General features: G+C 47.0%; 1 protein-coding gene across 1 annotated transcript in view; it reads right to left on the reverse strand.

Moving 5' to 3' along the window:
- DNAH14 (dynein axonemal heavy chain 14) overlaps positions 1-25170 on the reverse strand; it is a 139557-nt gene that overhangs the window by 18393 nt on the left and 95994 nt on the right. Inside the window, exons 55-73 of the mRNA XM_054713049.1 lie at positions 24798-24995; positions 23007-23168; positions 21375-21566; positions 19941-20122; positions 19553-19661; positions 18612-18737; positions 16683-16777; positions 15403-15562; positions 14250-14381; positions 13555-13650; positions 11900-12040; positions 10522-10737; positions 7947-8177; positions 7542-7663; positions 5052-5296; positions 3467-3885; positions 3189-3387; positions 2125-2361; positions 959-1044 (exon numbers count right to left, since the gene is read on the reverse strand). Coding sequence (XP_054569024.1) covers positions 959-1044; positions 2125-2361; positions 3189-3387; positions 3467-3885; positions 5052-5296; positions 7542-7663; positions 7947-8177; positions 10522-10737; positions 11900-12040; positions 13555-13650; positions 14250-14381; positions 15403-15562; positions 16683-16777; positions 18612-18737; positions 19553-19661; positions 19941-20122; positions 21375-21566; positions 23007-23168; positions 24798-24995 — 3348 coding nt within the window. The remainder of the gene's footprint in view (positions 1-958; positions 1045-2124; positions 2362-3188; positions 3388-3466; positions 3886-5051; positions 5297-7541; positions 7664-7946; positions 8178-10521; positions 10738-11899; positions 12041-13554; positions 13651-14249; positions 14382-15402; positions 15563-16682; positions 16778-18611; positions 18738-19552; positions 19662-19940; positions 20123-21374; positions 21567-23006; positions 23169-24797; positions 24996-25170) is intronic.

Here is a 25170-nt window from a genome sequence, read left to right on the forward strand (position 1 = left end):
CTGTCCAGGCTGGCGTTTGCGGGAGGTCAGGGCCAAGAGGGGATGAGAGTGAGACCCCGCACTGAACTAGAGGGTGAGTGTGAACCTCCGAAGCTTCTCAGGCCGACAGGACCCTGCAGGGGGGCCCACTCGGGAAGGAGAGCAGCGTCACTGCCAAGGGCTTCCACCCGAGTCTCTAAGCCTCGGCTTCCTGTCCCGTATGACGGGGAGATAATGGTCCAGATCGCCCCCCGAAGATGACCATGAGGATTAAATGAAATAGCGTGTGCACAGGCTTTGCACATGCCAAGCTCCCGATACTTTAAGGGGAGCACAAATAACACCCATCGATGAGAAACAGAAGAATCGGGCAAAACACGCCCTTTATTAACCTTTTGCACTCGGATGTCGAGTGTGACTCGACAGGCAGTCAAGGCCAAGGTGGTGGGTGTGGCGTGGGCGCGTGCGCTTCTTGATGCGGAGCCTAGAATAGAATGGATCTGCCGCACGCAGAGCCGCAGAGCCCAGGGTCTGCTCCCCTGTCACTCACGGGGCTGGGAAGCGGCGCAGAAAGGGACGGGGAGAAAGGGCTGAACTGGGCACCCGAGTTTCTCTCCCAAACTCTCCAATCTCTCAAGTTCCTCCCTCCTCTCCAGGGAGGAGGGCATAAGGGGACAGAGCGGCCGGGATGTCACCTGACCGACTCCCTCCACGCAGGAGAGCCGTTACGATGGAGTGGAAGAGCTTCCTCTAACATTAGCGTTTACTTAGACCATTTTCCTCACTTATTTCACCTCCTGGCGCTCGAGCCCGCAACCCGGGCACGTGCCCTGACCAGGAATCGAGCCGTGACCTCCTGGTTCCTAGGTCGCCGCTCAACCCCTGAGCCACGCCTCAACTTTAAATTTGAAGGGTTTAGTTACTGTCAAAGTGCTGTAAACATTTAGAATTCCAATTATTTGCTCATAGCACATCTTACCAAAAGAAGTCTTTGAAATGGGGTGAGTTTCTCCCAGGGAAAATTCACAGGACTACGTAATTCTTCATGTTCATTCAGAAGTTCAGCTAGATATAATGTAGAGAAAGAAACGGGGATTAGCCATCAAATACTTTGGCTCACCAAAAGATACCACAAAGGAACAAAATGAACTAACAAGCCAAGTGGAGACAGACGCACTGGTAGAGAGCAGGCTGCCAGCTATTGGTGGTGGTGGAGGGGTTGGGTGGAGGGGGTAGAGGAATTGAGCAAAAGAGGAGAATAAAGCCTTGGACATGGACAGCAGTGTGGTGATTGCAGGCGGGGGAGGGGGGGGCAAGAAGGGGAGGTTGAGGAGGGCATAGGGGGATAAATGGTGATGGAAGGAGACTTGACTTGGGGTGGTGTGCCCTGAATAGGGGTGCCGTGGGTGGAAGGGGCAGGGAAAAGTGAGGAGGAAGAGCTCAAATTGAAAAAACAAAATGGAAAAGATATGTTAAAAGTAGCAAGTCATTTAAAGTAAGTTCTATTTCCTATGCAATTTTTAAAACACGTCTCTTATATAAAACAATATCTAAAACACATCTGTTAGCCCTAGCTGGTTTGGCTCAGTGGATAGAGCGTCGGCCTGCAGACTGAAATGTCCCGGGTTCGGTTCCAGTCAAGGGCATATGCCCAGGTTGTGGGCTCGATCCCCAGTAGTGGGGCGTGCAGGAGGCAGCCGATCCATGATTCTCTCTCATCATTGATGTTTCTCTCTCTCCCTCTCCCTTCCTCTCTGAAATCAATAAAAATATATTATAAAAAAAGAGGTGCTTACAACATAGTAATGTTCCTCTCTTGGATGTTTCATCATCTAAGCTACTGGACTCCACCTGTAAGGTGATACTCTACATACACATGGATGTGATCAAGTTAGGCTACAGGGGTCCTCAAACTTTTTAAACGGGTCCAGTTCACTGTCCCTCAGAGAGAAGGAGGGGAGTCGGAGAGTGCGGCGCACATTCCACACATGCGCACTGCAGGCCCGGGATGAGTCGGCTGCTAGGCAGGACAGGCAGTGGCGGCAAAAACACCTGGCAGGCCGGATAAATGTCCTCGGCGGGCCGCGTGTGGCCCACGGGCCGTAGTTTGAGGACCCCTGGGCTACAACATGAAACCCTTCTTACTTTCCTCCGGTGACTTCTCACGGTCCTCCGGGGAAGCGTGGTCGGGAGAGAAAGGGGTGCCCAGCAGAACGTACAGCGCCTTGCTGTCTTGGAAAGCGATCCACTGGGCCACGTTGGACAGCAGGGAGCGGCACAGGAGGGAGAAGGGTTCCAGCTGCCCGCTGAGGTACTGGCACTGCTTCCATCGGGTGTGGGAGACCCACTGCAGGTGCCGGCTCCTGGACATTTCATACAGGCCTGGTGGGGAGGAGAAACGGTCACACCGGGGAGACACACCTGTACCTGAGGGACGCACTGCGAAGAGGATGCTCAATAAGTCCCTATTGTTGGGAGAAAGCTATTCATATAACAATCCTGTATAATAGAAGCCCAACGACCGAACGGCGGAATGACCAGAACGACCGGTCAACCGGTCGCTACGACGTGCACTGACCACCAGGGGGCACACGCTCAATGCAGGAGCTTCCCCCTGGTGGTCACTGCACGTCATAGCGACCGGTCGACAGGTCCTAACAGTCACTTAGGCTTTTATATATATAGATTTTGTATATTCACTCCTTATCAGATATATGATTTGAAATATTTCTCTCATTCCATAGCTTGTCTTTCGCTCCGTTGATCGTGAGCTTTGATGCACAGGTTTCTATGTGTGATGTGGTCCCGTTTGTCTTAGTTTTCTTTTGTTGCCTGTGCATTGGACTCCGCCCACCACTTACCCAGCAGCTCCTCTGGTTCTCAGGCCTTTGGACTGAATCACACCACGCGCTTTGCTGGATCCTCCCACTTACAGGTGACAGACCGATCATGGGACTTCTCAGCCTCCTAATCATGCAGACTAGGGATATCCTGACCGTAGCAATGGCCATTCATTCACCCAAAGTTGTTGAGCACCAATGATACGCCCCACAGCACGGGGGCAGAGGGATAAAACAGACATTGCCCGAGAACTCAAGCTGCTTTTAGTGAAACGCACACAGAGGCACTGACTCGGAGCATCTTAGAAACCTTTGGTGTTTCTCAGGGAAATAGGCTGTCACCAAATCCGGAGTCAGACTTTTACTTACTATCAAGTAGGGGCTGCGGCATCACGCCTTCGGTATGTATCAGAATGTTCGAGTAGAGGAAGATGTTCCACTCCTCCTCTGGGAGCGAGCCGATGGCATCCGCCGGGGGACTCTCGCTGGCGTTATTCTTCATGATCGCGGTGCAGAGCAGGAAGGCGAAGCAAAGTTTGTGCTGATTGAAGAGAGCTGCAGACACCACCTGCGGGGACCACAGAACCGTTAGGCGAACACAGCGAGAGCAAACACACGTGCGGAATTCGCCTTAGAGCGCGTCTCACCTTGAATATATTCATTGTCAGCACATCGACCGAGTTCTTAAGATGCCTGTCTAAGGGGTGTTTCTCCAGTTTTAACTTCGGTTCTTTGGAGAGACTGATAAGGTCGTGAACTTTTTTCAGAGAGATTTTCTCCCTTTTCAACCCGTGTTCTTCCTGCTCTTTGCTTTTGCAAACGACCGAGAGGAAAACCTGGCGGAACCAGTCCAGGGAGAACTGGTACATGTGGTTGATCTGGGCGAGATCGGCCACTATGAAGTAGAGCAGGGCCCCTCGGGTCGCGATGGGGAGGTAGTTTTTCCGTGTCGCTTGAATTTCACTTTCTGCCTTTTCTGTCTCACTGATGCGCTTGGAGATTTCATTGGACGTAATCTTGGATTTTCTTAAGGTGTCTACAATCTCCTCATTATCTAGTACACACCCTAAAAACAAACAAAAGATGAACGTAAATAAAAACCTCAATGGCAGCTTCCTCGTTCTGTACTCTATGGAAGAGTTTTCGCTATTGGCTTTTTGTTGGTTTTATTCTGCGATGAGCTCTTAAGTGAAGATGAGTCAGGATTCTAATAAATTTGAGTAACAGCACACACGCCCCCTTCCCACTCCCTCATCTCTTCTCTAAATTATGTTCGTGTTTATGGATTCTATTTTTTTAAAATATATTTTATTGATTTTTTACAGAGAGAAGGGAGAGGGATAGAGAGCTAGAAACATTGATGAGAAAGAAACATCGACCAGCTGCCTCCTGCACACCCCCTACTGGGGATGTGCCCGCAACCAAGGTACATGCCCTTGACCAGAATCGAACCTGGGACCCTTCAGTCTGCAGGCCGACGCTCTATCCACTGAGCCAAACCGGTTAGGGCTGGATTCTATTCTTATTGCAGGCACACACGTGGTCTTTCCATCATGAGGAATGCATTTCCACGGTGACCCGCTAGACACACAGAAGATGAAAATAAAACTTCCAGAAATTAACAAGTGTACCCTCACTTCCGGGGACACACTCTAATATTTCCTATTGTGCTCTATTTTCAAAACAAATACGAGTGATAATGACCGATGAGATTGATTTCTCATTCCACGAATAGGGTGCCCTGCTTTCTGGGAAGGGGAGAGGGGCCGGAGGGGGACTTGATCAGCCATGGCCAACGATTCAATGACTCATGCCTCCACACCCCCCAAACAGAGTGGCAGAGCTGGGGTTGGTGAACACGTGGGTTTGGGAAAAGTCACGGGAGAGAGAGCAAGGCGGCTTTGCGCCCTTTTACTATACTTTGCCCATGAATGTCTTGCGTTGGGCTGTTCCTGAATTATACGCACGTTGTTGTTAACCCTCACCGGAGGCTATTTTTCCATTGATGTTTAGAGAGAGTGGAATGGAGGGGAGAGACACAGAGAGAGAAACATTGATGTGAGAGCGACACATGACTGGTTGCCTCCCGCACGTGCCCCAACCAGGGCCAGGGATCGAGCCTGCAACCCAGGTCCGTGCCCTTGACCGGAATCGAAGCCGGGACCCTTCAGTCCGAGGGCCGACACTCGACCCACCGATCCGGCTCGGGCGCCACTACACGCCCTCACTTGCCTTGCGTGTTCTCCAGCAGATTGAGCGTTTTTTCCTCCAGTTCTTCCAGAGTCAGAGCGTCCAGGGAGATGCTCTCCAACAACTGGAAGCGCTGATTTTCCAAGTGAGGGACTTCGTGAGTGACGATAGTGGACAAGAGCTGATCCTGCAAACCTTGGAATGTGACCGTGAAGTTGATCACGTTAACGAAGTTGTAAACGGCGGGAGGGAAATGGGGGTTGTCTATCTCTGTAGATATGTATAACCTAAAACACGAGAAAGGGTTCATCGTTTAGTCCAAGGGGAAAAAAACACACATTTATTTTTAATAATGAAAAAGATATTTCTCTTGGAAGTAACAAGGTTCATTTTCAGTGCTATTCTGCCTTGTACACAAGCAGGCTCTCAGTTTACACTCTGTGAATACATTTGCGACGTATGACTTTAAGAACGCAACCGTCAATGATGTTCGTACTACATTTGGTCTCAACATCAGCTAAACAGTAGGCACTTTGACCTGCCCTGGGTCATGATAAAACTGTGGGCTTTCCCCGGAGTGAGAAGGCAGCGGAGGGGGTTGAGGAGAGAAGTGACATGATTTGTTTTAACAGGACAAGTCTATCTGCTCTCCGGAGAGCAGTGTGTGCAGAGGGAGGTGGTGGTTGGAGCAGGTGGGGCCAGAGGGGTGGTCAGGGGTGGTCAGACTTGATTGCAACCCAACAGAAGGAGACAGCCCTCTTTCCTTTTGATCGAGGGTGAAGTGGTGACTTGGGTTAAGGAAGTGGCCCATGACGCACGGCCAGAAAGTGACAGGTGGGCTCTGTGGCCAGTCTGCCCTCCAATCCAGCGCCCTCTACCACGTCCCCGAGCACCCAGCTCTGACACCAGTCAGGCTGCCAGTTCAGGAAAGGCTGGCTCATTGGCATCCCCAGAGCTGTTGCCTAATCAATGGCAGAGTGTTCAGTGAGGGGGAGAGGATGGGTCACCACGGAGCTTGCCCAAGCGTGCTCTGTAGGGAGCTCCTTTCTGGACAGGGTCCGAGAAGTGAAGGGGAGTAGGTCCTTGTAGGGAAGAATCTTGTTGAACTTCGTTCAACTCAGAGCTTTAAAAAAGTAGCGGGTCCCTTTTTGTTGAGCGACACCTACTAAACCCGCTTTGGTAGATGTGGAAGGAGGCTGGACAGAGAACCCCAAGGCGTGAGGATTTGGCAGCCCTGCTCGAGGGCGAGAGAGGGCCCAGGGTCAGTCTGCCCGAGGCCGGGAAAGAAGGGAAATGCACAGGCAAGGGCTCCTTACAATCATCCACGAATTCTCCGTGCTGGCTACCCCCTCACCCAGCACTCTCTGTGCTGGCTACCCCCTCACCCAGCACTCTCCGTGCCGGCTACCCCCTCGCCCAGCACTCTCCGTGCCGGCTACCCCCTCACCCAGCACTCTCCGTGCCGGCTACCCCCTCGCCCAGCACTCTCCGTGCCGGCTACCCCCTCGCCCAGCACTCTCCGTGCCGGCTACCCCCTCGCCCAGCACTCTCCGTGCCGGCTACCCCCTCGCCCAGCACTCTCCGTGCCGGCTACCCCCTCGCCCAGCACTCTCCGTGCCGGCTACCCCCTCGCCCAGCACTCTCCGTGCCGGCTACCCCCTCACCCAGCACTCTCCGTGCCGGCTACCCTCTCACCCAGCACTCTCCGTGCTGGCTACCCCCTCACCCAGCAATCTATCTTCTGAGTATGGAGAGAGGGCATACGACCTACAACTCAACTGTCTTCTTCACATGGGAATTGTATTTTTGTGGTAATTAAATGAGACTCTACAATTGTGCTCTGTGACGTTAGCTGGTGGGAGTCATTACTGCTCGGGACAGGATGCCATGTTTTTACACACCCTACTACCCCAGGCGGAGATCTCTGTCTTTTTGCTCGAGATATCAAATATGGGTCTTTTTCAATGGAAGCGGAAGCTTTGCCTGTCCGTTAGGCCAGTGGCCGGCAAACTCATTAGTCCACAGAGCCAAATATCAATAGTACAACGATTGAAATTTCTTTGGAGAGCCAAATTTTTTAAACTTAAACTTCTTCTAATGCCACTTCTTCAAAATAGACTCGCCCAGGCCGTGGTATTTTGTGGAAGAGCCACACTCCAGGGGCCCAAGAGCCGCATGTGGCTCGCGAGCCGCAGTTTGCCGACCACGGCGTTAGGCTAACAGATCAAATCAAGCTGCTGTGGGTCAGGCAGGGCCAGGCCTCCTGCTTGCTGTCCTTCCTGTGCAGTTTCTGAAAACCCCATGGCACAGTTTGAACAATGTCGGTGTGCAATGACTGAATCAACAAACATTCACTCTCTGCTCTGTATACTGAGGACCCAGACACAGGAACCGTAAACATGAACGTGAGGAGAGCATCCAAAATGCAACCTGGCGTCTTCCTCCAGGACTCGCCTATCAGGATGGAAACAGGACCTTCCACGTGACGGCCTCAGAACACAGAGACATGTGCTCAGTGAGCTGCGACATTACCTAAACTTGGAATTATATTCAAGCTCAGAATCGTTGACCCGGATGAAAGACTGTCCTCTCCTCTGATAGATGTCCTTCTTCAAAATTGCCTTCAAACTCGGGGGTAAGGTTTCAGGGAGATTCTGAAAAACCCAACAGAGGCGAGTTAGAAAAGCTCATCTCACACAAAGTCAATCGGTCGAAAAGACACAGCGTTAAGAAATGCCCATCTTGTTAACATCTGGACACCAGTGAAGGGCAGACCGGAGAGAGCTGGACACTGAAAACTCACGGTACATACGCATGTATTTCCCCCACGGAGGTTAGCTGCTACTTCCTTTAAGGTCTCAGACTTTTTGCTCAGTGCATACAAGGTATGTGTCCATGGCACGGGACGAGGGAAGCCGGCCACGTGGAGACACATACCTGCAAGAGGACACTCCCTCCCGTCTTCATAGCATGTTCAATTTTCTTGATGTAGCCGCTGTCCTTGAAGGAGAACTCCTGAAGCCCCGGTCCTTCCATCTGGCGGATCCAGTTGTACGCTTGCTCGTAGGGGTCAATCAGCAGAGGCCACGGCAGGCCATTCTTGATCAAGATGGCATTCTCCGTTAAATACTGACCAAGAGGCAGGCCCTGCTGATGCCACCGGCGGATCTGGAATGAGACCACGAATGCTTTCATTGTTTTAAGAACTTCCTCACATGGTTCATATCTACAGGACGTACCCTCCCGTTAGTCGCTTAGTAGCCCACATCCATTGGCGTGGTCCTGTATGCTGGTGTTCAAGTAACCCTTATTTGACTTAATAACGGCCCCCAAGTGCAAGAGTAGTGATGCTGGCCCTAGCCGGTTTGGCTCAATGGATAGAGCGTCGGCCTGTGGACTAAAGGGTCCCGGGTTCGATTCCGATCAAGAGCACATGCCCGGGTTGCGGGTTCAATCCCCAGTAGGAGTGTGCAGGAGTCAGCCAATCAATGATTCTCTCTCATCATTGATGTTTCAATCTCTCTCTCCCTCTCCCTTCCTCTCTCTGAAATCAATAATATATATATATATAAAAGAAATGATGCTGGCAATTCAGATGTGCCAGAGAGAAGCTGTGATGGGCTTCCTTTCAGTGAAAAGGTGCGTATATACAGGAAAAAAACATGGAACAGATGGACAGCTGTCAGAGGGGAGGGGGGACTGGGTGAAAGAAAGTGAGAGGATTAGCCAAAGAACATATATGCATAGCCCATGGACACGGACAATAGCGTGCTGATGGCCAGAGGGAATGGGGGGCTGGATAGAGGTGGGCAAAGGTGGGGGGATGGGGAAATCTGTAATACAATACAGTGTCAACAATAAAAATAAAGTAAGAAAAGAAAAGAAAAGAAAAGAAAAGAAAAGAAAAGAAAAGAAAAGAAAAGAAAAACACACCAGTATATACAGGGCCAGGTACCATCTGCAGTCTCCCCTGCTGACAGGGGGGACTACTGTACTCGGGATCGATATATCAATTTGGAAAAACTCATCCACCGAACTTCACCTTCACAATATTGAGTGTTCCAGTTCATGAACATGGTATACCTCTTCATTTGTTCAGGTTTCTTAAAGTTTATCTCCATATCTTACAGTTTTATACAATTTTTTTTGATAATTCATATTGATGCTATACAAATGGTACCTTAAAAACATGGCTATTTGTTGCTGGTGTAGAGAAATGCAACTGGTTTTTGAACATTGACTTTAATTCCAGAAACTTTGCTAAACTTTCGTTAAGTTAATGCTCATGATATATCTACATATTCTCTTCAATTTCCTAGGTACATAGCACCTTCAAAATTTTCTCCTTTTTTGTTTTTTTCTTTTCCAATTTTAGTCCCTGTAATTTCTTTTTCTTGCCTTACTACGCTGTCTAGGATCTCTGGTATAGAGCCAAGTACAAGTGGAGATAGTGGCTAACCCTCTATCACATTTCCAATCTCATTGGGCAAATCTCTATTAGTACTGACTTCTGTGTTCTTTTTCTACGGGTCACAGAAAGAAAGGTGTTAAAATTGTTCACTATGATTGCAGGGTTGTCCATTTTTATATGAAGTTCTTTTAATGTTTGTTTTGTATGAATTTGAGGTCATGTTATTAGGTACAAACAAATTTAGAATTATTAACACATTCTTGAAGAATTAAACCAATTCTTATTGTATTATAACACATGGTTATACAATTCTAGTCATCCCTTTTTTGCATTAAAATTTATTCTGTCTTTAAAAAAAATAATCTATGGAAGATTTCTTCCCATTTTCTATAATCAACCTTTGTGTTTTAGATGTGTCCTCTCTAAATAACACATGATTCCTGCTTTGTATTTTGGTTTATATTTTTATATAGTCTTATAATCTTAGCCTTTTAACTGGGCCATTTACATTTAATGTAATTACTGATTTATTTGGGTTTAAATTTGTCCTTAGCATTATAAAAACAAATTGCTTCTGAGAATTTCTAGGTTGGATGGTCAGTTTAAATTGAGTTATCAACAGGGGAACCAATTTAAAATTACTCTCTGGGATACCAAAAAAATGGTGTACGTCTTTTTTATCCTCTCAATATCAGCATGGAATGAACATAGATAGACAATAAATATCTACTGATAAATTAATAAATGTGAGGTCTATATTTTGGCTGTTTCTAAGAATACTACCTGTGATTTAATAAGTTCATCAATTTATTAATGAAAGGAGTTTCAGGAAAATAAATTGGCTATATTTATTAGACAGTGTAGTAGGGTTACAATGAGAAAAAATATATTTTGTGACTTTTGCCCAGAGAATGGGAAATACTAGATATAACTAATTGAGGAATTAAAACTATAACTTAAAAAAAATTTAAGGCCTAGAACAGACTTCAGTACTTTCATTTATCAAAATAATTTGGGGGAAAGATCCAAGCCAAAAATATGCACACGCAAAATCCAAATCAACAATAAAGCCACTTAACTGGATAACAGATATGCTAGTACCTGCTGTGTTTGTGCCATGACTTCAATTAAAGAAAAGTTAGAAGACAAAGAAATGTTGCTTTTAGTGCAAAGATTCTCCCATTCATTCACAATCAACTCGCGAAATTCTGGTGTTAATACTCCGCTGTAGACAATGCATGCTGCTGAAATCAGTATGTCACCCACAATTCCTTCCAACTTGCTGTCTATCTGATCGATTGTTTCTTGCCATCGAGTCTAAATGTTAAAATAAAAATGAGTTACCGGTATTTACTATAACATCTATTATTTTGAGACATTTTGGAAATTAAATGGTCTCCTAGTTGGATCATTCATTGCCATTTCTATTCCTTTTCTGCTATAGTTGTAATACAATTAATAATGGCTAAAATAAAAACATGCACTTTTTTTTTAAGGGAACATGAGTCCTATTTTTGGATTTGTCAATGGGATCATATTTGCTAAGATTGATAGGCATTTCAAATTCTTTGTGTAATAAAGCAGGGTAATTAAAAAATAAATCATATTATATTATTAATGGTTTCCAATAATAATAATGATCAATATTTATTAAATCCTCACTTATCTGACACTTTATTTTGAAAATCTCATTTGACTCTTTCAATATCCTGTTAAATAAAAGCCGCTGACTTCACTGTAATAAAGAGGAGAAAGTTGAAGGTTAGAGAAGTTAGGCAACTTGCTCAAGTCCACAAAGCTCTCGTTGGGTAGCTGGGATCTGAACCCACACTCACTGGCTGTGCGCCTCCTTCCACGACCATGTCTGTGCTTAACTGTCAATAAACGAAGCCTGCTGGTCAAGAACCCAACCTCTGGCAGCTTAACATCTGGGATAATGCTGATGCTAGACCACCGCTCAACACACATGCTCTCGAGGACATAAATGGAGGGATGTGATCTCCCTCTGATTGGTCTAACTTCATAACCTCCTTCTTCCTGCCCTGTAGGAGTCTCCCCTCCTAGGTTTCTACTTAAACACACTAAATTAAAATTCTTTTGAGGATTCTGTAACATTCTTTGAGAGAGCTGAGGTATGACTAAACCTACTCAGCTCACTAGGGATTCCAGGATAGACAAGGAAGATGAATCAGAAAAGAAATAATTAGATAAGGTGAAACAGGTCAGAAGACAGACAGAACAAGAGAAAATGTTCTTTTCCTTTCCTGGCGTCCCCTCCTCCCTTTCAGCCCCATCCGTTCGGATACTTAGAAAAGAGAGCCTGACGTTCTCACAGTTTTACTCGGCATTGCACAGACCAGGGTGTGCTGCTGTCTTAGGGACGAGCGAAACAACTTCTGACCTTTGGGGTCTGTGACCCCTGTTTGAAGACAAGCACGAGGCATTAACGAAGGAGACAGAAGACCAACAAAAGTCACACCTTCTCATCTCCCAGGGCGGTGAGTAACACCGACGCACAGTACATGCGCCTCGTGGCTAGCTGTCTTCGACCTGCTAATATGTCTTTCTCAGCAACGATGTCTCTGTAGGCCGCCTGCAGAAACTGCAAATGTTCTTCAACCTGAAAGACAATTAATCTATTATTGAGACTAATCTTATTTTGCCTCAAGAGTTCATTTCTATTTATATAAATGCAAATTGTCCCCTCGACCACGAGTTCGAACAGCAAGCAGGCCGGCCAACCACCCATGTCCCCTCCTCCTGGCCAGGCTGGCAGGACCTCACCCATGCACGAATTCATGCACCGGGCCTCTAATATATATACACTGAGTGGCCAGATTATTATGCATTCAGAGATCATAATAATCTGGCCACTCAGTGTATATATCAGAGAAATGCAAATAAAAACTACAACGAGATGCCATCTCACACTGCCAAAATGGCCATTATCAACAAGACAAGTCATAACAAGTGTTGGAGAGGTTTCGGAGAAAAAGGAACCCTCAGTCACTGCTGGTGGGAATGTAACTGATACAGCCACTTTGGAGAACAGCATGAAGGTTCCTCAAAAAATTAAGAATAAGAGTCACCATATGACCCAGCAGCCCCTCTCCTGAGTATCTGCCTGAAACATGTGAAGACATTATTGGCAAAGGCATCTACACCCCATGTTTATTGCAGCACTATTCATGTTGGCCAAGACATGGAAGCAACCAAAGTGTCCTCTGATAGATGACTGGATAAAGAAGAAGTAGTCCCTGAACACAATGGACTGCTACTCAGCCATGAGAAAAGATGAAATAGTGCCATTTGTGACAAGATGGATGGATCACGAGACTCTTCTACTAAGTGAAATAGGTCAGTCAGAAAAAGCTAAGAACCATATGCATATGATTTCATTCATATGTAAGATATAAAACTGATTCTCATAGACACAGACAACAGAGGAAAGGGGGGGTAAAGGGTAGAGGGGGCTGAATATATGGGGAAAGGAGACGATGTGACTTCGGGTGGTGGGCATACAATGCAATACTCAGCTCATGTTTCATTTGAAACCTATAGGACTGTACTGACCAGTTATCACCCCAATAAAATTAAATTAAAAAGCGGGGGGAGGACAGGAGAACAAGTCACGCGGGTGTTCGAGTAGACCAGGGTAAGGGATGATGGTATTTTGGCCCAGTGGTCTTTTAACTTTTTATCTCAGGTATCCCCCAAATTATTAGAAAAACAATGTGTCCGCTTATCTATTTTTAAGGTAACATTTACTATATTTTCCATCATCTATAATAATAAAAGTGTAAAATGATAATGAGACCGGACGTCCTTCTGGACCACCTTCCGGACGAAGCCGGGGCTGCCCGGGTCCCGGATGCCTGCCGGCGGCCCGAGGGAAGCCCGGGTCCCGGGTGCCAGAGGGAAGCCGGTACGGGCAGCCGGGGTAAGGAAGGCCTACTCTTGCACGAATTTCGTGCATCGGGCCTCTAGTTTCACCGTAATTAAGCTCTTATTACCTTCACTATCATCCCCCTTTTACCTTAAACTGATGAACTCCACTGAGGGAATGACTCTTTCCTGAGGTTGCTGTCTAGTTCATGAAGGTATTGACAGTTTAGCAAGTAAAAAAATTCTTACCAGCTGCAAACCTCTTTGTTTTTCTGCCAACCTTTGCCGTGCGATTCTCAGAACGTTCTGGGCTTCAGCTACTTGGATCTGTTTAGGGCCCACCACCTTAAAGGGAACGTCACAACATTCGAGTGTTAAGGAAGTCAAGTTCACTTTTTTAAAATGCCGCTTTTGTTTAAAAACATATTTTTATTGATTTCAGAGAGGAAAGGAGAGGGAGAGACAGATACATCAATGATGAGAGAGAATCACTGATTGGCTGCCTCCTGCCTCCCACACGGGGGACCGAGCCGACAACCTGACCGGACTCGAACCCGGGACCCTTCAGTCCGCAGGCCGACGCTCTATCCACTGAGCCAAACCGGCTAGGGCTAAAATGCCACTTTTGTCTAAAAGACATTTATAAGTGTCAACCCTTAAAACGAACTTGCCTAGAATTATGTAAACATAAAGTAGTTTGATATGCAAAACGCAGGAAAACAAACAAATGAAACAAGAGCATCGTGGCCATACACAGCAGGCCTGGACAGGAGTGCCTGCCAGCTGTGTGCGTGGGCCTGTGTTTGATTCCAGTGTGTGTCACTACGTATTCTTTCCTGGGAAGTTCACCTGCGTCTTGTTAAATAGAAAGTACCCCTGGATACTTCATCCGTGCCAAGTGTCACTTCCAAGCGGTTCCAGGCGTTTCGGAGGGAAAAGCATACCTTCCGGACGTCGTGGTAGTTGTTCAGAGCTATAATCCACTCGCACATAGAGCAACAGGCCATGGACACGAGGGCAATCTTTTTGGGGTTGAAGTCAGGCAAGGTTAAGAATTTCTTCAGCTTTATGAAAACCTAGAGAGAACGTAAGCGAAGTGTTACATGAGCAAGATCCATTCCTGATCTGAAGTGTCCCCTCACCTACCTTAGGATGAAATTCTGTCTCATGTCAGACATGCCCAGCTGCTCACCGGTGGAATAGAAACAGCATACCCAGCCCTGGCTGGTGGCTCAGTGGTTAGAGTGCTGGCCTTTGTTTGGATCGGAGGGTCTCGGGTTGGATTCCTGGTCAGAGGCACATACCTGGTTGCAGGTTTGGTCCCTGGCCCTGTGCAGGAGGCAACCAATCGATGTCTCTCTCTCTCACATCCATGTTCCCTGCCCCCTTCTCTCTCTCTCTCTCTCTCTCTCTCTCTCTCTCTCTCTCTCTCCCCTCTCTCCTCCCACTCTCTCTAAAAATCAATGCAAAAAATATCCTTGGGTGAGGATTAACAAAAAACCCCCACACACATGCCTAAGCACAAACTGGCTCTAGTACCAATATATCAATTTTATCTAAAAAATTCCCCAGACACAGCTCTCCACTCATTGCGCTTTCATAGTGTGACTCCATCCACCCATCCAGACTTCCTCCCCCTCCTGCCTCTTCTCCCTTTTCATTATTTAAAGAGTGAGATAGGGCATTTTCTGATCGCAGCGACACATTGCCTCTCCCTGACGCTTCCAGAAATCCCATTTTGTTCGGAGATGCAGCTTGCTCTCTGATCTTGTAACGCTCTCTCCTTTGACTTCTAATTCTAATTTCTTAAAAAATATATTTTCATTGGTTTCAGCGAGGAAGGGAGAGGGAGAGAGAGAGAGAAATATCAATGATGAGAATCACTGATGAGCTGCCTCCTTCAAACCCCTCCACCCCCCATCCGCTGGGGATCGAGCCCCCAACCCATGCATGCGACCTCCTGGTTCATAGGTCAACGCTCAACCTCTGCGCTACACCAGCCGGGCCAAAGTTCCTATTTTCATACTCCTGTTCGACGCTTTTGGTTTGTAAATGCAAACGTGTCCGTGATGCATGCATCAGCGAGCAGCGCTGTACCTTCTCGGGTAACCTGTCCTTGTCGAGGTGAACCAACTTTTTCAGGAAGCCAGTCTCCGACAGCAGCAGCTTGGCCGTGGTCCAGTTGGGCTTCTTCTGTAGGAGGGTACAGACGGCGTTCATGACGGTGAGGACCAGGTACGGAGGGCGCGTGTACACTCTGCGACAGATGGACACGCTCGTCAGCCTCACCAGAAAATCACAGGCGCCCGGTAAACACACCCGGCAGACAACACACACGGATGTTTTTTTTTTTGTTTTGTTTTGTTTTTTTAAAATATATTTTATTGATTTTTTACAGAGAGAAAGAGAGAGGGAGAGTTAGAAACATCGATGAGAGAGAAACATCGATCAGCTGCCTCTTGCACACCCCCTACTGGGGATGTGCCCGCAACCAAGGTACATGCCCTTGGCCGGAATCGAACCTGGGACCCTTCAGTCCGCAGGCCGACGCTCTATCCACTGAGCCAAACCGGTTTCGGCCACACGGATGTTTTTAACAAGCATTTTTGGTAAGGAGAACTAATGGTGATGCATAGCTTTTTTTCATTGTTTGGGTGTCTTTAAAAATTTGGGTGTCTTGCCTGGCTGGTGTGCTCAGTGGTTGAGAGGCAACCTATGACCTGCATGCCTCCTACTGGCCATCGAGCCCACAACCCAGGTACATGCCCTTGACTGGAATCAAACCCGGGACCCTTCAGTCCACAGGCTGACGCTCTATCCACTGAGCCAGACCAGCTAGGGTTCTGCTTGTATTTTCTTAGGAATGTCTCTTGTTGCCTTTTGCATGGGGGAAGAGCACAAGAGCCCCCCATAGTGCCACCTGGTGGCAATGGCCGGCAGTGCAGCACAGATGTGCAGGGCTGCATCTGTGTGGATCCCCAGTGCTCTCCAGCTAACCTGGCCTGCGGAGCCGCACGCACGGCATTCTGATTTGTGGACTCAGGTCAGGCACTTACACAGTCCCTGGGGCTCCTCCTCCTGGTCTCGGCCACCCAGCACCTCATCAATTCCAGGACTCACATTTCTACATCGCTGAGACTGCGATTGGGTTTATTAGCAAGGGCGCACCAGGTAGTATAACACACTGATATGCCTTACAGTCGATGGTGTCATAACATGGACTAGGTACGGTAGATAGCACACATAATATAAAAATTGAAAGAAACCAAGATCGGTAAAAAGGACAATCTAAAAATGGAATGTAGACGGAGTGACTTTTGCCACGTATTTATGATTTGGAGCTTTTTCAACTCAAAAGAAACAGGTCAATTACTCACCTCAACTCAGAGATATCGGCTTTGTCCAGGGCATTGAGAGCCAGGATGGCCTTGTCCAGAGCCGGCATCACACTCTTCAGTTCATTGGCAGTTGTCTGCAAGGCAGAAGCCCCAGATACATATGGATGTATACAGCTGTGTCATTATTTACTAACTAGAGGCCTGGTGCACGAATTCGTGCACAGGTGGGATCCAGCCGGCCTGCCCCAATTGGGGCCAATTGGGATGGGCTGGCAGGGGGGGGGACGAGGGGGGTTGGCTGGTTGTCCCTGCCCCCAATTGGGTTGGGGGTCCCATCGAGGGTGGGGCCAGCCTGGGGGAGGGGCTGCCCCCGATGGGGTCGGTTGGCTGGCGCAGTGCACGTCATAGCGACCGGTCATTCCAGTTGTTCTGGTGTTCTGGTCGCTTGGCTTTTATATATATATGTAGATTATTTTCCCTACAAACAAGTGTAAACCTATCTCAAATAGGACAACGTCTAGAATAATTCCATAAACTTCCAACTTTCCTGGCGTGCGACATTAAGGCGCAGGGCCAGAGGGCGTATTATAAGAGAAACTTGAACTACAGCGCTCAGCTCCAGGTTGTGGAGGAGAAACACACGATGTTTACGATGCCTGGACGCAGAGTCGGGGCTGTGGAGAAGCCTTCCGTTGATTATATGTAGACAACTGTCAGCACATGGCCGGACTTTCACTGACAGCCACACACAAGGGAAGCTCGCTGTTTCCTGAGGATGTCTGATAACACAGCACATACTTTTCCCCCTTTTTAAAAAAATGCTGTCATTGATTTCAGAGAGGGAGGGAGAGAGGGAAACAGAAACATCAGTGATGAGAATCATGGATCGGCTGCCTCCTGCACGCCCCACACTGGGGACGGATCCTGCAACCCGGGCATGTGCTCTGACCGGGAATCGAACTGTGACCTCCTCATTCATAGGTTGACGCCCAACCTCTAGGCCACACTGGCCAGGCTGCATTTTCCCCTTTTTGATGGGAGTTGTGCAAAAAGAGTTCTTTAAAATCCCTGGGGTTTTAGGTAATAATCAAGATGTTTTCAATGTCTCAATAATATAAGTGAGAAATTGCATTCCTTATATAGATATGTGAAAGTTATTTTATCATTTTAACTGTTATTTACAAATAAGACAAAAATTTGAGGATGTTAAACAAAAGTGATGGTGTGTCAAAATGAAGAATGTATCCTATGATCACATTGGAAAAATTCAAGGTCCTGGCTGAGTTTGCAAGAAATATTGACATTAATTAAAATATGAAAATCAGAAAACACACCTATAATGAAGATATTGATGGAAAACGGGTTAACGAATTCCAAGAGTATTTAAATTGATTGCTAGACAAGAAATCTTGACATGCCATTGCTGCTTATAGCAAATTCGACAGCAATACTGACAAAAATGTTCATGACATTATCAACAATAAGTGATGAAGTTGAAATAAACTTTTCTAAGAAAACTATCCATGTGAAAAACGTACTTTGATCGACTATACTAAAGGTTCTATCGGAAATGAAATTACAAAATCATTTCCCTATGAAAAAGCAGTCACAGAGTATGCAGTGGAAAAAACGCAGGAAAAAAGTATTGTGCGGGGTGTTTAAGGCAGTGAATTATTGAACAATATTGTTATTTTTCTAGACTGTGTGATGTTTATAAAAATGGTCAGCTTTTACAATTTTGTAGATTATTTGATTTCTTTACTTATTCTAAATATTCACGTCCACGTCTAACAGTGAACTAGTAATTTTGTATTCTTTTAATATTTGTTGGCATAAATATTAGAAGTACCCAGAGTTGGGGCACCGTATATATTGAAGAGCAGTCAGCCCGACCTCTGAAGTGTGGGCATTAGGGAGTCATTTTGCAAATTTCCAAGTGATTTCTGCTGGTTATTGTTTTAATCTCACCTGAGCATGCTCTTCCACAATTCTTACTTCTTCTTCCATGATTTCTTCATCCTGCTTAACGAGCATCTGGACTTTCTCAACTACTTGTGAATCCTTCTGTAGTTTTTCCATTAACATTTCTTTTTCCTAATGAACCGAATAATTCTTCTTAGCATGAATTTTAAGAGAGATTTTTTTTAAAAAAGGAGAAATTCAAATAGCCCATTTCATTACTATAAAAATTGATCAACATCAGCTTGAAATATCTTTGTTTAATAGACTAACAAAGATGACTACACTAAACATCATTTCATACAACTCACGTAAAGAACAATGACACATAATGACTTCAGAATACTTGGCAGCTTGCCAGTGTCCACAGAACATTTCAGATGACAAATAACTGGGGAATTTTTCTAGCCGAGGTTTTTACCATTAGTTAGATATTGGTCATTATGTTTAAATATGAAAAAACTAGAGGCCCAGTACATGGATTCGTGCACCAGTGGGGTCCCTCGGCCTGGCCTCCGGGGATCAGGCCAAAACTGGCTCTCCGACATCCCCCCGAGGGGTCCCAGATTACGAGAGGGCACAGGTCAGGCCGAGAGACCCCATTAGTGCGTGATCGTGGCTGAGGATGGACCACGGGAGGGCTCCAGCAGCAAGCTAACCTTTGGTCAGAGCGTCTGCCCCCAGTGGTCAGTGCGTGTCATAGCGACTGGTCGAACGGTGGAACGAACAGTCGGACACTTAGCATATTAGGCTTTTATTATATAGGATAATGATGTTAATATTTTGCTATCACTGTTGTTATTGTTCCTCTCACTTGACAGATAAGAAAATTGGGACTAAGAGATCACACAGCTGCGTGGTGTCGAAACAAGAATGTGAGCTTTGCAATGCCATCCTGTGCTAAACAACAGGAGCTTGACTAGTAAAACAAAGTTTCCAATGAAACTTACCTTTGTCTTCTGTTCGATCTGAGGGCTGACGATCAGGAGCTCCTCCTGCATGTCTGTGACCAGAGCCGTGGCCTCCAGGATCTTGGACAGACCCATGTAGAAGCGATCCCTGAAGGAGGAAAAGGGTGGGGCGGGGACAGTTCATGACAAAACATTAGCAAAGCGAGAGACACCGTGGTCACGACGGGAAGGCAACGTGGTCACGACGTCAATTCTCCCCAAACTGATCGACAGGTTTAATGCGATTCCTATAAAAAGTCAAGGTCAGAGCCACACCGGCGGGTCTTATGTTTGTTTTTACAAATAAAAGCACCGATGCAAAGTCTATTTAAACATAAACATAAAAAGGAAAATAAACATGTCTCCTGATTTGGTCTTCAGGTCTTACCTCTTTGTTTGCAATTCTTTCTCGCGTGACCTCAGAATGTGTGCAAACGTGTCCATGAATCGCAAGTAGCTTCGGGGAGTGACGTAATAGCGCCTCCTGGTTTTTTGGAAGTACTTTGTGTTCAAGTCTTTTATACTTCGGTGGATTTGGACACATGCTGGGGCAAGTTTTTCCTTCAAGTTCTGAAAAAAAAAATTTTTTTTAAGAATTAGGAGAAAGCAATTCAAATATACATAAAAAAGAGGAAATTGAACACTGTGAGTAACTTGAAATAGTTTATCATTTTTGAGATGTGACGCTGTAGAAAAAGGCCCCGGATGGATGGAACCATGAATACATGAGTTTTAATAGCTGGGATGGTACGAGAGTGAAAGAAGCAACGCTATGGCTAACGATCAGTGATGTGCCGGACTTCTCTGAGTGGGCCGATCCCTCATTCCTGCTACAGCCACCCAAGGCGTCAGGGAACTCCTGTCAAGGGTCCATGTTTATCGCGCATTCTTTCTCTCTCATCTTCCTTAAAGTAGGTTATCAACAGCAGGACACTCAATTCCCGTGAGTAAAACAACGTAAGAACGTAAGGATTCACAGATGTACAGATACATGGGTGAGCGGAACGAGAATGGAAAGAGAGTCCCCATTGCTGAGCTGTGGAGAGAACTGTCACTTCGATATAACCGAGTCCTAACTGCCTATCTCTTGGCCACCAAGCCTCGCCAACCACCTGGCCACGTCAAAGCCAGCTGCGTTTTCTTCCTGGTTCCACCCGTCCCTGCTGTTCGTGGCCTTGACTTGCCTTGAACACACGGACAAGTAAGGGTGCAAGCCCCTTTGGCGGTGTCACCGAGCTTCAGGCTCTGTGCATTCACAACCCCCTCTGTCTCCACCCCGTGGGATCTTCCGGTGAATCGCTCTAAAAAGGTTCTTCTTTACTTGTTGCTCCTAAACTCGGAGCTGATTGTGTGTGTGTGTGTGTGTGTGTGTGTGTGTGTGTGTGTGTGTGTGTGTTGCTCTCATTGCTTTAAAGTTTTGTGGTTGCAGCCAAGCCAGAAAGTTTAGTAGGAAAACACAGAGGTGGCAGCATCCTCACCAGAGAGTCTGGTCTGCGAAATGCAAAATGAAGAAGAGAAAGAGGGTCCCCATGGCTTAGCTTTGCATGAACACCTGCTGTTCACCAGGAAGGCAGAAGAGTGATGGGACCCAGGAGGCAAGGACTCTGAGCATCTTTGAAATAAGGTGAATGTGGGGGCAAAAGAGACAGGAAATTGATCAAGAGTCCAGACAAACACTAGACTTGTTTTATCATTTTTCTGAGAGCTGCCCATTTCTGTCCACCTCGGGTTCAGAGCTGTTCAGATATATGATACCGTCAGACCCTGTTAATAAATGGAAACCTTCCCTTGTATTAGTTTTTTTTAAAGAAGACATATTTACCTCTCTGTTCTCTAAATCCACATTTTTTCTCAAGAAAGAGTCGGCGACAACCAGGAGCGCCTCGTCCGGCCACCTCTCATACCAGTCGATGGTGCAGGAGCTGATCATAGAGGAGTATACTCTGCAGTTTTGGCGGAAGTTAGGTCCCGTGGGACTCACGATCATAAAAACATGCAAACTTTTACGTATTCTCTGAAACATAATGGGAATGTGAGTTGTTAAGATGTAATCCATTGCTCTGAAAAATACGTATTAAAATGCCCTTTAAGGCCTGTGTCAATTCTTTCCTTAGCGAGTCGAGACTGACCCACTGTGCGCAGAGTGCCTGCCACGATCAGTGCCCGCCCAAGGGACATGGCAATTCCCACAGAGCTCTGCTTCTTTTTTCATGTTTTTATTGATTTCAGAGAGGAAGGGAGGAGGGGAGAGAGAGAGAGAAACATCAATGATGAGAAAGAACCAGGAGGTCACGGTTCAATTTCCGGTCAAGGGCACAGGCCCCGGTTGTGGGCTCGATCCCCAGTAGGGGTTGTGCAGGAGGCAGCCGATCCATGATTCTCTCTCATCATTGATGTTTCTCTCCACCTCTCCCTCTCCCTTTCTCTCTGAAATCAATAAAAACATATTTAAAAAAAACAAAACAAAAAAGTCCACAACTCAATCGAAGCAGCCATTCATACGACGTTGTTCTCTCTCAATGGTGGATGCTATTTCTGGAATCTTTACATCTTCTTCTTGTGACGGATCACAGTATCTGGCGAGGAGAGGAGGGTTGCCCAGTTCAGTTTTCAAATGACTCCACGAGAGGTAGAAACTGAACTAAGCTGACCTGTGAGGCTTCCCCAGCGGACACTTGGGTTTGGGTAGCCACATCGATCTGTTCACTAAGCCACTGGCCAGTCACCAGCCACGGGTCAGAAGGCCTAGGTCACGGGTCACACCTCGCTTCAAACTGGTCCTTGCACAGCCACCCCCTGCCGAGCTCCGTCTGAGCACCGCCTGATTTTCCTGGCCAGCTCCTTGCCCTACCCATGGCCTCCTGGCCAACTTGAGGCTTCTTTCAAAACGATGAGAACGTTCTTGTTTCTTGCCTGTCCACACTTGTTGCCAACATGACCGAGACGGAAGCCTCCTCGGCTGGGAAGGAATCTCAGCGTAAGAAATCACAGTGGGGCTCTGGCCAGTGTGTCCAATGGTTAGCGCGCCTGCCTGTGCATCCGAAGGCTGCAGGTTCGATTCCAGTGAAGGGATTGTACCTGGATCGCAGGTTTACCCCCTGCCCCTGGTCGGTGCACGTGTGGGAGACAACCTCCCTCTCTCTCTCTCTCTCTCTCTCTCTCTCTCTAAAAAAAAAAAGGGGGGGGGGAAACCATCGTGGGCTCTCATTTGTCATTATGGCCAGCTGTTATTTTTCTATTTTTCAAGCCCATGGTAGTGAGGCCCAGATCTTCGCTCTCCTTGGCCGGCCTACGAGCACCGTGTGTCTGGGTGCAGGGGTGGCAGTCATTTCAGCTTTAAAAACTCACGGACAGAACTCCAAACCGCCCCCACCTTGGCCATCACTCACGGGGACGATGAACGCGCTCTGCGCCCGCCTCCCCGCGGCGCCGGGAAAGCCCGCCCACAGCGCACCTTCTGGAAGAAGGACAGCACGGCCTGCCTGTTGTCCACGTAGCCCGTCTGCTCGGCCAGAGACCGGATCCGCAGGGCGAGCGAGTCCAGCTCCTCCTTTTCAAATATGTCGGGGATTTCCCCCAAACTGACGATGCTGTTCAAATCCTCCAGGAACGCCTCCTGCGGGGAGACCCATTTCCGTCGCACGTGAGTCCAGGACCCACGTGTTCCACTCGAAACACGCCAAGCAGGAGGGTAAGGAGAACCGAGGTTCATTAAAACAAAGCGAATTTCTGTCCATCTCATCTGACTGACAGTGGTTTTCTGAAAAGTTCTTTTTTTTTTTTTTTTTTGTGCATCCTCACCTGAGGGTATTTTTCCATTGATTTTTAGAGAGAGAGGAAGGGAGAGGGAGAGACAGAGAGAAACATCGATTGGTTGCCTCCTGCAGGCACCCCGACCAGGGTGGGGGAATCTGCAACCAAGGCACGTGGCCTTGACCGGAATGGAGCCCGGGACCCTTCAGTCCACAGGCTGACGCTCTATCCGCTGGGCCGAACTGGCCAGGGCTGAAAAGTTATTTCTTACGTTAGAACAGCAGGCGCCTGGCCCGGAGAACAGCATCTTCCGAACCCAGAATGAGTGTCCGGCAGAAGCCTCACCTGCTCAAAGGGCGGGCATTCACATTGGAGAGGGGAGAATATAGAGATAAAATATACAGAAAAACTGGGGAGTGCGGAGAACAGCAGACAGGACATGGATCCTGGATTTACTCTCAAAATATGACAGGAAAGTAAAACAACTCCAGAGAGAGAGAGAGAGAGAGAGAGAGAGAGAGAGACCCAGAATCAGGAGGAAGCACAAGTATTATATTGCACAATACTCATAACTACACATAACTGGGTCATGGATAATAAACAATGTCTCCTTAAAATTGTGCCACAAAGAAGTAAGTATGAGCTAATTATGTTTTGGCTGTGGGAAGGTATGACTTATGCAAAAGAATACAATTTTTAAAAGTTGGGAGATTAACATATTTGTGCCTGTTTATAAATGAAGTACAGCCTACCAGACAGGTCCTTATTGATGGTGAACTTAACAAGGAAAGAGGAGAAACAGAAGCCTCCACTTCCGGAGAGCACACCGCAGGTCACATGGGCAGAGTGCACACAGCACACCGCAGGTCACATGGGTAGAGTGCACATAGGACACCGCAGGTCACATGGGCAGAGTGCACACAGCACACCGCAGGTCACATGGGCAGAGTGCACACAGCACACTGCAGGTCACATGGGCAGAGTGCACACAGCACACTGCAGGTAACATAGGCAGAGAGTGCACACAGCACACTGAAGGTCACATGGGCAGAGTGCACACAGCACACTGCAGGTCACATGGGCAGAGTGCACACAGCACACCGCAGGTCACATGGGCAGAGATACACACAGCACACTGCAGGTCACATGGGCAGAGAGTGCACACAGACCATAGCGCTTTTTAAAAAACAAACAAACACAGATAACTTCATCTACAGAGATAAATCACTTCTAACTGCCCAATACCTGTGTTTGCTCAATTAAAATGAAAATTATAAAGATAAAAATGCTTTGGGTGTAATGCTTATGAAAACGATCTACACCATGATTACAGATGTACAAACTCTATGGCTATAACTGGGTAAGAACAGAGTAACGAAGGGCCTTGATACGGTAGATTAACTGGTTTACAGATAAACATTTCCTTTTCAAATATTAAAGGGGGGGCTATTTAAATATCTAACTTCAAGTAATGAAGACAAAGAGGCCTTACCTGATCCAGGCTTAAATTAACCATCACCAGAGCAGTGGGCGTCCCTTCTAACCCTGCCTGGACAAACACCTTCTTGCAGTCTTCTTTGAACTCCATGTAGGCGTAGTTGTGGGACACGGGCACGTGGTAGAGTTTGTGGTCTGTCAGGTAGCAGGCCAAGGTTGTACACGTTTCTTTCCCACATCCGTCTATTCCAATCTTTGGAAGAAAAACAATCCAGCCCGTGATCCCTATGTATGTTCTGGCAATCTTTCCCTGCATAGTCTTCTGTCTAGATGTGCTAGAAACTCAGGCAATAAAAACACTGTGGACTATTTTTGAACTTTTTGGGGAGAGATATTATTGACAAGCTGAAAGTGGAGAGTGAAAGGTG

This window comes from Eptesicus fuscus, chromosome 24 (genome assembly GCF_027574615.1).
Source record: "Eptesicus fuscus isolate TK198812 chromosome 24, DD_ASM_mEF_20220401, whole genome shotgun sequence".
NCBI classification, from domain to species: Eukaryota; Metazoa; Chordata; class Mammalia; order Chiroptera; family Vespertilionidae; genus Eptesicus; species Eptesicus fuscus.